This window comes from Natrix helvetica, assembly GCF_964273705.1.
Source record: "Natrix helvetica genome assembly, chromosome: 2".
Taxonomy (NCBI): Eukaryota; Metazoa; Chordata; class Lepidosauria; order Squamata; family Natricidae; genus Natrix; species Natrix helvetica.
Genome location: NC_138552.1, coordinates 35,485,849 through 35,499,532, shown reverse-complemented (window position 1 = coordinate 35,499,532; position 13,684 = coordinate 35,485,849). Strand labels below are relative to the sequence as shown.

Sequence of the window (13,684 nt, the reverse complement as noted above, 5' to 3'; positions counted from 1 at the left end):
GCATCATCATACGGGAGTACCCTCCCCTATTTCCCCTATGAAAAAATCATATTTTGTGTCTGGTGTTTTGTGAAGAGGCATGCTTCTTATGAAAATATCCTTATCATGTTCTCAAAACTCAGAATGTGGCCACTGCCCCTCTACTTACCTTTCCTATTGTCCTTTCTGGATATTATAAAAATCTATCCTGAATTTATCAGCATTTTCTACATGTGACAAAGCAAAGAAATATTGGAGTAAGGTTCACGTCTTAATACAGAAGATTCTTAGAGTGAATATAAAGATAAAATCAGACACTTTTCTTTTAGGCTTAATGGATAAAGAATTTGGAAAAAAAAGGAACTTTGATGTTATATATGTTGATGGCAGCAAGATTACTTTATGTACAAAAAAATGGAAGGACACTTTGATTCCCACAATGGACGAATGGCTGCAAAAGTTGACCGTTAGCAGAAATGGCTAAACGGACTGCTTTGATCAAAGAAAAGAACACAATTAACTTTGTTTCTATTTGGAAATTGCTCTTGGACTTTGTATTTGAAGTGGGGAAAAATGAAACTTTGATTTGGGGTTTTGCTGATTAGATAGATTTGTTTTTATAGAAATGGCTAGTATATGCTATTATATACAAATAAAAAGTTGAGGTTTTATATTATTACTTATTCTACTGCACCAAAAGGAGTAGGAAGTCAATGCTTCCCACCCCCACCTCCCACACACACTACATTTCTCTCTTCCCTTTTCCCTTCTTTATTTTCCCATTATTTTATTTTTTTTCTTGTAGTTCAGTACTTTATATTGTGATAAAATAGTAAAATAATAAAACAGAAAAAGAATTCATCTGCATTTTCAAAATGGTGGCTTTTCAGAAGAATATAACCCTTTCTGTCTATGTTGGGAATGTAATATAATTTTGGGCCATTATGTATTCTGTTAGGTATACACTTGCTTTCATTTAGCTGCAACCAGCTAAATTAAGATAGTTTCTCTCTTGCTTGGCATCTTTGAGTGTCTGTCTTTTGCTTTGTGCTCTATCCACTGAGTCAGAAGTTTTGGAGGCCATGTTTCATCATCTGAATGCTCTAGCTGTTCTGACAGTGCCTGTGTTTGATCAGAAATTGAAACTCTGGAAAGAGTACAGAGAAGAGCAACAAAGATGATTAGGGGGTTGGAGGCTAAAACATATGAAGAACGGTTGCAGGAATTGCGTATATCTAGTTTAATGAAAAGAAGGACTGGGGTGACATGATAGCAGTGTTCCAATATCTGAAGGGCCTGCCACAAAGTAGAATGGGTCAACTTATTCTCCAAAGCACCTGAAGGCAAGACAAGAAGCAGTAGATGGAAACTAATCAAGAGGAGAAGCAACCTAGAACTAAGGAGAAAATTTCTGACAATGAGAACAATCGATCATGGAATGACTTGCCTTCAGAGGTTGTGGCAGAGGTGGTATTCAGCCAGTTCTGACAGGTTCTGGAGAACCGGTAGCAGAAATTTTGAGTAGTTCAGAGAATCGGAAAATAGGTTGCCCCTGCCTCTGCTGCCTCCCAGCCAATCTTCTTTTGTTGCCGTGAACAGGGGAACGGAGCTGGAAAGCAGGTTAGTGGGGTGGGGAGAGAATGTTTTTTTTTGCCAGTAATCTTCTCCCAGAAGTGGGGAGAGAATGGGGATTTTGCAGTATCCTTCCCCTGCCACACCCACAAAGCCATGCCCACAGAGCCATGCCCACAGAACTGGTAGTAAAAAAAATGGAATCCCATCACTGAGTTGTGAGTGCTTTAAATGGAGGTTTTTAAGAAGAGATTTGGCAACCATTTGTCTGAAATAATATAAGGTTTCCTGCCTGAGCAGGGAGTTGGACTAGAAGACCTCCAAGGTCCCTTCCAACTCTGTTATTCTGTATTCAGTCATCTCTGATGATTCCTGGTTTGGAGTCTTCTGAGGCTGATATTCCAGAGATTCATCTGGAGCTGCTTTTTAGGGTTAGAGTCTAAGGCTTGGGACTTGACAATAGTTAAGGAATACCAGTTTTGATGTAGCTAGTTTACATAGTGTAGCATGGGCCTGGGTTATTTGAAGAATTATTTCTCCTCAGTTACTGCATCTATCCATCCTATCAGGCCTGGGAGAAATGGCTTGTGACGAGTCTCATCATTTAAGGAGATAATCTAACAGGACCCAAGAATACTTACCTTTTGGAACATCATCTCTCCCTCCAGGTTAGATTTGTCCCAGACCTACTTGCCTTTCAAAAAGCTCTAATGACCTAGTTGCATCAGTGAATCTGCGGATCTAGTTATGGTTTGAAACCGGGTGGATTTGATTTAAATCAAGTCGATTTAAATCATGATTTAAATCACTAGTAAAAAGGCTTGGTTTAAATCAACCCCTACTTAAATCATAATTTTTAAAGAACAGCTGTCATTTCTGACAGAACAATTAATCAGTGGAATAACTTGCCTCCAGAAGTTGTGAATGCTCCAACACTGGAACTATCTTTAGACAGGTTTTTACTCCAAAAGCATTTTATTAAAATAAATTTGATAAAAATAAAGGATTTTAATGATTTAATGATTTAAATAAAGAAAATCCATTTTTCTGAAAATCATCTATTTTTAGCCATCATGGTTTGAAAACTGCTCGATTGTTATTCTGATTAACTTGCACTTGCTTTTTATGCTTTTTGGGTTTAATTTCAGTTTTAATTTGCCTCAAAAGGTTCTTCCGTGTTTTGGATATTGGTTGCATTATTTGGGTTGTTTTTATTTATATAAGTTGCCCAGTTGCAATTATGAGATGGGTGATTATGTAAATTGAACGAATACATAAATAAATAGCCACCCTCTGTTTTAAAACATTTAAAAGAACCCAATAGAATTGCCTTTTCTTTGTTCAACTTCTCAGACTAACTTTTGTCATTTTTGCTGTATTGATTTGTGTTCAGGTGTTCATTTTGTAAAAAAAATAATCTTCCCTATCACTTTTTGCATGTTGGCTAGCTGATAGCAAATCAGTGTGGACTGTTACCACAACTACTCTTGTGGTGCTTAAGTGAAAAAAAGTGTGAGTTATCCTTGACCTTTGAGCATTTGTTCAGCAACCATTGTTCAAAGTTATGATGGCTTCTCCGGTGGAGTGTGGGATGCAGGCCGTATGTCCCGGTGCGGGCGTACCGGTGCCTGCTTGGAGCACCGAGTACCGGTATGGTACGGTATTCCGGAGGGCCCGCCCGCCCATCCTCCTTACCTGTATTTGAGCTTTTCAGCGTTTCCGCGCATGCGCACGGTGCGTACAGCGGCTGCGTGATGTTTCGCCAAGCAGCTGGAGCGTCATGGAGGCGTTGCAAGAGATGACGCATGCATGTGTGCTGCACGTGTTCATGTGGTGGACGCCGGGCCCTATTGCACTGTACCAGTTGCAACGGGATCCAGAACCCACCACTGCTCCGGTGTAGTATGAAATATCAAATTGCCTTTGCTATTGTCACTAAGGTGAGCAATGGTGCAATTCAGCCAGTTCTATCCAGTTCGAGTGAACTGGTAGCGGTGGCTGCAGGAGGCTCCACCCATCCGCCCAGATGTCATCACGTTCCGCTTTTGACATTCTGCACATGCGCGTGTGCTCACATTTGCGAACCAGTAGCGAAGGTAAGTTGATTTCACCCCTGAAGGTGAGCATCTGTTTTCACAGTTTTCACATATAGATGCTGCCTGAAATAGATTGTCTGGAGTTCTATTTGTCTGGGGTGAACTTCCCATCTTGGGCGACCCTGTTGGGAGTAAATGTTCTTGATGTAGTGTTCTTTACTGATCCCTCTGGGATCGCAATAAGGCAGCATAGTAGGACTTAAAAGAATTAGAAGGAATAGATTAACGCTTTTTTTTAAAAAAAAAACATATCTTACCAAACTCAATGTTCAAATGATCCGTATAAATCTTTATGATAAAGAAAAAAAAATTAAGATCCTAGCGAATGGATCTTCTGAATGTGACCAAAGCACATCTAGTTTAAGCTGGTCAATCCTGAGTAAGTAGACAGAGTTCTTGTTCCTGTGAGCTCTGCCACAGGATCTGCATGGTATAGCTCCACACCTCTCTTGTCTGGTCGAGGTCTGCTGGGAGGTGCCATGCAGTTGTAGTCCAAGCAGTAGTTAGTGCTTCTTTGTGAGAGGGGGTGATCCCACCTGACTTAAAAGAAGGGGTGATATGCCCCGTCCTTAGGAAGCCATAGTTGGACCTGATAGTTTTGGGTAACTTCTGCCCAGTCTCCAACTTTCCCTTAATCTAAAGTTTTGTTAATAATTCATTTTGACATATGATTCATATTATACTGCCTCTTTTATTTAATATTTTTTTAATGTTAATAACCATTTTGAAATCTCAGATTAATGCAAGAAACTTTCAATCTAGACCTGCTCCAGGCAGGTCCCCCCCCCTCCCAAGAAAGACTATTAAGAGCGGCTGCAGGGAGTTTGGCTTTCTCTGGCCATTCCCTGCCTGATTCCAGCGCAGATCTGCAGCGCCTTGGGTCTTCCAATTTTGGCGCCAAAAAAATTGCTCGCTGTTATTGATCCCTGCCGAGCCCCATTTCCTCAGGACCTGGACTGAATTAAAGGGCCTATTATCCAAAGCTATATCACATAAAGGGACTAATTACAACCAAGCTGTGATAGGACTGGAAGTGTACCATGGCCAGCAAGAGTGTGGCTGAAGTCAGGGATCAAACTGAACCTACCTCTAACAAGCGCAGCACGCCTGCTGCTAAAGAGGACAGTGCAGGATGCCCTGCAAAAGGGAAACAGCCCAAAGCCGGGAAGGTCTCAAAGGCTGCAGAAAGGTTGGCTGAGAGGAGACAGAAGGTCCTGGAGAGACAATTTCAAAAGGCAGTTAGTGCTCAGGCACAAACTGTTCAAGTCAGGAAACCACCACCAGCTCAGGTTCCTGCAGACATTCCCATAGTGGATATTCCACGGGAGGGCTCTCCGTCTCTAGCGGACGAAAGGGACTTTGGTTTTTCTCCCAACCCTTCCAGGACATCCCCCCAGGTCTCCTGATTCCTCCCTAGAAGAGGTGGACATGGAGGAGGCCTGCTCTCTAATGGGGGAGGAGTCTCCCCCTTCTGGCCCTATTTCTGGTACCACTTCTGAGATTCCAAGCGATGCAGGAGGTGGTTGCATGGGCAATATCACAGGGAATTGCAGATGGCATCCAACAGCTGGGGCTCACCTTGCCCCTCAAGAACAAGGCCAAAGCTAGGGTGCAGACCACAGGAGCTCACACTCAATCCACTGGAGCCTCCCCTCCTGCTTCCTCAGCTGTCAGCGAGGTGTCTGAAGAGGAGGAGGGTGGTAGGACGCTCCTGATCTGTCGGAGGATGAGAATCCGGTCCCCGACACCCTCGCCTTCTCTGGCTTATTCAAGCCTTCAATGTTTAAGGCCATTCTGACAAAGGCTAGAGCTTCATCCATTCAAATGGGACTCCCCACCCAATCCGATAAGACTGCCACTGAACAGGGTAGCAAGGAAACGGTCGGATCAGGGGATCCAGGTGCAGGTCTCTTTAAGGAGATGACCCCCCCCTCAGGACCTGGTTCCGGCACCACAGCAGTTCCTGGATGTTATCCAGCGACAATGGGTCCAGCCTGGGTCGATGGCTAATCCCAGTGGGGTGGATAAAAAGCTCTACTCTATGGAAAGTGGCATGGAGGATCTCCTGAAGCTTCCTCAAGTAGATGACCCCCATAGTGGCGCTACCCCCAACATGGTCCTGCCAGCCGACCTACTGGAGGGATTCAAAGCGGAAGACAAGACTGTCATTAGGATTTTAATTGTTTCAAAGTACTGTAATTTATTTATTTATTTTCTACCTCCTCCATATTATATTGTTGTGATTGTTGTTATTGTACATCGCCCCGAGTCCCTGGGGGGAGAGGGGGCGACTAAGAAGTCAAATTAAATAAATAAATAAATAAGAAGGTGGAGAAGGCCTGTCATAAGACTCACATGGCCACCACGTAAGCCATGGAGGCTTCTTCCTCCTCTTCCTACTTCAGCAGGGCAGCCCTATTTTGGCTCCGCAAGCTGCTAGCCAACCTCCCTGTCGGAGACACTAGATCGCACCAAGACGTCAACAAAATTATTACAGCGGTCGAATACTCGGCTGACGCTTTCCTTAATGCCAACAAATTTTCCTCAAGGGCTATGGCATCTAATGTGACCACACGGCGTCTGCTGTGGCTTCACCACTGGTAGGCAGACATGAAGGCAAAGTGGATGTTGGCCTCCGCCCCTTTCAAGGGTGGTAAGCTCTTTGGTGAGGCCTTGGACTCAGTCTTAATTGAGTCCAAGGACAAACGCAAAGTCTTACCAGCAGTCACCAAGAAACCGGATCGCAAGGGTCGTTCCTTTTTTCGTAGGAAGCCCTTTTGGAACACTGACTCCCCCTCCACATCTGGAGATTTACTAGATCCTATCCCCAAATGCAGGACCGCTCTCAGGATAGGACATCCTTCAGGGACAAAACCAGACAACAGGGTAACCGCAGGTCCTTACGAGGAGGGTTCTCCAAGCTCCTTTCGCAGAACCAAGGGACCGTCACCGGTCACCTACTATTGGGGGTCGGCTACAGCTCTACACCGCCCAGTGGGAGGAGACAATGACGGATGTTTGGATACTGAACACGATCCGTCACGGCCTTACCTTAGACTTCCTTTCCTTTCCTCCACGGACCTTCATCCGCTGCCCCCTCCTGAAATCGATCCACAAGCTACAATTGATGCAGGCAGAGATCCAGCATCTACTCAACACATTGGCCATAGAGGAGGTGCCCCGGGGTCAGGAGGGAGGATTTTACTCAATCCTCTTTCTAGTCCCCAAAACCTCGGGAGGGGTGAGAGCCATACTGGACCTCAAAAAACACAACATTCATATAGCATACAAGCGCTTCAAGATGCAATCACTCCAGACCATCTTGGGTTGCATCAGGAAGGGCAACTTCCTGACATCAATTGACCTGAAGGAGGCGTACCTGCACGTTCCCATTCATCCATTTTATAAATTTCTTTTATTTATTTTTATTTTTTCCATATTTTCTCTTAGTTGTAGTTTTAAACATCTACTAAAGTAAATCAACTAAAATGGAGGATTTTCATTGTGAGGCGCAATTAATCCTAGAGAATGAGGAATATTTATGTGGTTTCATGGCATATGCCATTGAGGATCTCTTTAAACCTTAAGTAGATTTCAGACTAGAGAATCATGCTAATTTGCTTCTATGAAAGGATGAATTTAAGCCTTTCATGGCTACTGCTTCTGCATTTAATATCAAAAATCTAAAAGAAACATTTGAGGGTCCTCAGTTACAGAGAAAATAATAATCTGACTTGAGTGTTATTACAGGGAATATAACATATACTTAACCAAGTCTGCCTTATCTCAGTCTTGTCAGTTAGGATTCTCTCTTAAATATTAGCAGGAACTATTGGGTAAGTGAAGATAGGTTCAAATGATACTTTTGACGCTATTAGTAAAAGTATCTATCAGTTATTTCACATCATTTCTTGAGATAAATTTAATATTGGTAACCTTGTTCAGTAATTATTACGTCATAGTATTTGCATTAGTACATGTATATATTTTCTTTCATGATTAAACTACCTTTCAACAGATGCTGTTTTTATTTTGCATGGTAATAATGGAACACATTATTTGTGCAAATTGGATTAAATAATGTGGCCTCTGTCTAGTCTTTGGCTATTCAAGGGCTATATGATGATTCAGGTAGGCAATCTGGTGCCATCCAGTTAAACTGAATTTCAGTAACCATCAACCTTGCCCAGCATTGGGAATTGCAACAGATTTCATACTATATATTATCTATTTCTGTAAGATGATAATTAAGCTTGGAAATTATTCCTTTGATTTTAAATGCATTTGAAAAGCAACTCTATTTAGCTGGCTCTTGGATTTTTCCCCTTTAGTGTTATCATTCATCTGAGGTATGATGAATTACAGGTAGTCCTTGCTAAATGTCCATTTATTCAAAGATAGTTCAAAATTATGATGGCATCGAACAAGTCTTAGTTATGGCCAGTCCTTGATGTTATAGCCATTGCAGCATCCTTATGGTCACATGATCAAGATGTGGAATCTTGAAAAACCCACCTGCATTTATGACCAGGTCACTGGTGGGTTCCAGATCCCGTTGCAATCGGTATGGTTGCAACGGGGCCCGGCGTCCTCCACATAAAAGTATGTGACGTGCGCATGCGTCTTACCTTCTAGTGACGCATCCGCAGGCCTCCGTGAGACTCCAGCTGCTCGGTGGAGCATCGTGGAGGTGCTGTACGCGCCATGTGTGTGTGCAGAAGCGCCGAAGGCTTTAAAGGACAGGTAAGGAATGCGGGCGGGCGGGTAGGCTCTCCGGAGCACCGGAACGGAACGGTAGCCGGTGCTCCGGGCAGGCTCTGGTATGCCCGTACTGGGGCATACTTCCTGCAACCCACCATTGGACCAGGTCCACCCACCTATCTCTTCCCCATCACTGTCTTTTAGTCTGCTTTGTATTCTGTTGCTCCTCCTGCTCTACGTTCTGTTGCTCTAGAAAGGTTTTGTCCAACCAACAGCTATCCCATGATGGGCTAAGTTGGGCATGCCTCATCAGCAGTGGGAGGAAGAAGATGACAAAGGTCAGTTGGTGCAGGGGGATACAGGATAGCCAAAAGGGCAGAGATGGGGGAGAAATAGGTTGGTGGGAAAAGTTGAAGTGGAGGTGAATGCAGTTGGACAGGAGAAAGTGAGCTCCTGGCTTATCAATGGTGCATAATCCTGCCTAACAATTGCTGCCAGGACTACCAAAACTTTTGTCACTAAGCAGTACAGTTACATGGTATTTTACCTAATGCATCATTTAGCAAAGGAAATTCCAGTTCCAGTAAAACTCTTTAGTCATGAACTAGCTGTATACTTTGTACATTGCATTTTCTTGTGTCTCTTTGTTTAGGGAGACTCCAGATTTAAAGACAGACTTCGATGAATTGGCTTGCTTATAAGTGTATGCACTCTTGATTTAGATGTTAACATCAAAATATTTATGAATCTTCCCTGAACACAATGGCGAGGAACGCGACAGAGCTGGAAAGGTAAGAGGTACGCCTCGCGGCCCAACACCGCCCACTTCGCCCCAATGGTAAAGGCAGCCTGCCTGGTTCCCTTCCCTGCCATCCCTTTAGCGAAGGGTGGCAGGTGGGGGAGGGCGAGAAGCAAGGCGCGCCTCTTATCTTTCCAGGTCCGTTGTGTTCCTCGCCCATTAAAACCCCTTGTAAAAAACTCGCGAGTGGAACTCATGAGGTTTTTTTTACAAGGGGATTCAATGGGCGAAAGGGTGAGGAATGCAATGGACCTGGAAAGGTAAGAGGTGCGCCTCACTTCATCCCCCCACCTGCCACCCCTCGCTAAAGGGACGGTGGGGAAGGGAACCAGGCAGGTTGCCTTTACCATTGGGGCGAAGTGGGCGGTGTTGGGCCGCGAGGCGTGCCTCTTACCTTTTCAGCTCCGTCACGTCCCTCGCCATTGTGTTCAGGGAAACCCCTGGTAAAAAAAATCCCTTCTCACGACTTCAAGAAGTTTGATTGAACTCGCGAGGTTTTTTTACCAGTGGCTTCCCTGAACACAATGGCGAGGAACGCGATGGAGCTGGAAACGTAAAAGGCGCGCCTCGCTTCTCACCTGCCCCAGAAAATAATAAGCCCTCCCCTATAATAAGCCCAAGGCCATATTTCATGGGACAAAAGAAAATAAGACCCTGTCTTATTTTGGGGGAAACACAGTAACACAGTTGTTAAGTGAATCTGGCTTCCCCATTGATTTTGCTTGTCAGAAGGTCACAAAGGGTGATCAGGACACTGCAACTGTCATAAATGTGAGTTAGTTGACAATCACCCTAATGTTGTTTATGTGGCCATAGGGATGTTGCAATGGTCGTAAGTGTGAAAATGGTCATAAGTCACTTTTTTCAGTGCCATTGTAACTTTGAATGATTACTAAATGAACTCCAAGTTGAGGACTTTACTCTCTCTAAGGTTTGGTGTAGAACAGACAATGTAGAAGAGGTTTGTATAAACATTGGATTAAAATTAATTTAATATTTTCGGCTAGCATGGCCTCCTGCCCTGGATGAAGGAAATTGATTTAAAGGTTTGTGTTCTGTGTCAGAGATCAATAACACAGAGCCGGTTTATGTCTCCTCACATTCCTCTCAATGAGAATTATACTTCCAGGGCAAATTGTTGTTCTAATTTTGGGGAAGGTCAGGACTAAGGCTGCCAGATTTCACCTTCAAAAATCTAGACAACCACAGATATAAAAATAATAGCTTTATGTTTTTATTATGGTTTTGCTGCTATTGAAAGGGCCAGATTTTAAAGGCTAAGAGACATATTCTGAATTCAACCATTACCCATGTCCAAAATAGACAATTTTTCCTCCAAATTATATTTGGCACCAAAAGTTAATAATTTAATGCTCATTTTGTGCACACCTCTTATGTTACTGTTGGACTCATCCAATCTAAAAAGCCAAAATAGAAGAATGTGGGATATTCCTGTTACTTTTATTATGTTTGTAGCATTTTCTTTATTCTTTTTCCTGGGACATGCATCATATTTTTGGTAATTACTTCATGTTTGCCATATATTGGGCTATATAATCCCCTTAAAAAATAAATACATCATACAAAGTTTGGCAAATTGAAACTCACATCCCATCGAGGTGACACATGGAAGCGGACCAGGGCAATGTCTCTTGACTGCAAAATCATCTGGTCCTCTGATGGTCATGTGTTATCCACAACTGTTGTGGAATTAGGAACTCTTGTTACATGGAACATATGTGAGAAACTGCTCGTATATAGGTTTCACCTGGAAGACTTATATTTGCTGAAGGGATGGTATTGCATGTGATTCACGAAATAAAATCTGGAGAAACAAGTCTTGTCAGACTCTTATTCTTGTGAAAGTGCACCGAGGAATATAAGGTATGGGCTATAATTTGAAATAAATGCCCAGAAAAGTTTTTAAAAAACTTAAGCAAAATCTTATTTACGGTAAGTATTTTTTACTGCACCATTTGTCTTTGGGCTGTTTTATAGAAAGCCTTCTAAATAAAGTGAGATGCTAGCCTCCTCCTCAGGCCACAAAAGCAGTTGTAAAAACGTGAATTTACATATTTTCACAACAGATTGTCAATTCCTTGTGACTGGTTTCAAATTCTACCTGGTTTTGGAACAAAGATATTAAGAATTTATGCTGATGAAGCAACTGCAGCATTTCTTTAGCCATGTTTTTAGGAGACATTGAACCTGTAACGTGACGAGATATAATTCTTTTCGAACATACTTGACAACCTGTAACCCATTAGGTCATCCTTTGAAAGAAGGTCATACAGTCTGAGTGACCAGAATTAAGATTAAACTTTAGACTGATCATATTTTTTTTACAACGTTAGATGGTTCTGTGATCGTCTAAGAAGAGCATGTAAATATATAATGTATTTATAAAATATATAAATCATAATCATGTCACCATGGGCAATGCGGCCCAGAGGCACTTTTGTGAATGAAACTGGTCTGATTATCATGGAATTTCGGTTCTACAGTAGTAATGGGTCCCAGATTTTCTACCCATTTTTATAAGTAGACTTGTAGAAATCTTGATTCAAAAATTGTTATGATATGACGCACCATTTGGGCTAACTTAAAGGTACAAACAGAAAGATAAACATAATAAAAGTTTTAGTAGTATATAGATTTATAGTGGAATATATTATATTGGTAATTTCTTATTTCATTATTGCTGTGGTATTTGCTTGCCTTGTGCTTTATTTTATTATATCTATGTGCATCTGATTCAGGGGTGAAATGCTACCAGTTCACCCAAACCGGTAGTACAAATGCTACCCATTCACCCGAACCAATAGTAAAAAAAATGCTACTGGTTCGGGCAAACTCTTTTTTCCGATGATCAGCTATAACACATGATTTAGATTAGCGAGAAAGCAGGATTGCGTGGCACAGCAAATTTAAATACTAGATATTTTGGCAAATAAATATATATTAAATGTGAGATATGAGGGGAGAGGGAACTGTTCCCATAAATGGATATGCAAATTATTCACTTGCAATAGTTCTAAATAAATGATAGCACTGGTTAATACTAAGAGAGTTAGGGAGTTAACAGACTCAAACTCAACCCGTCCAAGACGGAGTGGCTGTGGCTACCGGCACCCCGGTTCAACCAGTTACGTCCATCACTGGCCATTGGGGGCGAACAGCTGGCCCCCGTGGATCGGGCACGCAATTTGGGTGTCCTCCTGGATGCCCGGCTGTCAATGGATGACCATGTGACAGCCGTGGCAAGGGGGGTGTTTCACCAGGTTCGCCTGGTGCGCCAATTGCGTCCCCTATTGGACCGGAACGCCCTCTGCACAGTCACCCATGCGCTTGTGACGTCTCGACTGGACTACTGTAATGCTCTCTACATGGGGCTCCCCTTGAGATGCACCCGAAGGCTGCAGCTGGTTCAGAATGCGGCCGCGCGGATAATTGTGGGAGCTACTAGATACGCCCACGTAACACCTTTGCTGCACTGGCTACCTGTGGCTTTCCGGGTGCGTTTCAAGGTGTTGGTTATCATCTTTAAAGCGCTCCATGGCACAGGACCTAGTTATCTGCGGGATCGTATCCTGCCCCATACATCCCTTCGGCCGATTCGCTCTCACAGAGAGGGACTCCTCCGGGTGCCGTCCACTAGGCAATGCCAGCGGGCGACGCCCAGGAGTAGGGCCTTCTCTGTGATGGGCCCGACCCTCTGGAATGACCTCCCCCCGGATATCAGGACTACCACTGACCTCCGCTCCTTCCGTAAGAAGCTAAAAACCCACCTGTTCAATTTAGCCGGCCTGGCCTAATTCCCAATTTTAGTCCCTCAAGCCTGCATTTTTAAGTTTTTTAGGGGTATGCTTTTTAGTTGCTTTTAATTCTTACTTTTCTGTACAGCTGTATCAGGTTTAATTCGTTTTTAAGGGGATAGGATATTTATCTTTTGTATTTGTTTTAATGAGACGCCTGTACACCGCCCCGAGTCCCTTCGGGGAGAGGGGGCGGTCTATAAATCCTGGAAAATAAATAAATAAATAAATAAAGAACAGAAATGTTATCGTGATAGTACTGTATAATCCTACTCATTATTTTTTTGTGTCTGTTTCAGGTAGCATAGTATACCTTGGGATGATGGTGGGAGCGTTCTTCTGGGGAGGCTTGGCAGACAAGGTGGGAAGGAGACAGTCTCTTCTGATATGTATGTCGATCAACGGATTCTTTGCTTTCCTTTCATCATTTGTCCAGGGCTATGGCTTCTTTCTCTTCTGTCGATTACTCTCTGGATTTGGGTAAGCTCTTCTTCTGCTTTCTTCTATTTTCTCAACCACACTTGTTTGCTGATCTGTTTTAAGATGAAGTGATACTAATGGTTATTCCCCTTCAAAAGATCACATTTGAAAGTAGGGTGCTTCAGATATTTTTACATTCTTAGTCTGCAATTTTGGCTATAGTCATCCCTATTATTCAGGTATGGCAATGTTATACAACTAAGGAAGAATAAAGGAGATAACTCCAACAGTGATGGCTGAAA

The 13,684-nt window shown here is 43.0% G+C and overlaps 1 protein-coding gene across 1 annotated transcript in view; it reads left to right on the top strand.

Moving 5' to 3' along the window:
* SV2C (synaptic vesicle glycoprotein 2C) overlaps nucleotides 1-13,684 on the top strand; it is a 90,474-nt gene that overhangs the window by 25,056 nt on the left and 51,734 nt on the right. Inside the window, exon 3 of the mRNA XM_081940310.1 lies at nucleotides 13,262-13,442. Within this exon, the coding sequence (XP_081796436.1) occupies nucleotides 13,262-13,442 (181 nt within the window). The remainder of the gene's footprint in view (nucleotides 1-13,261; nucleotides 13,443-13,684) is intronic.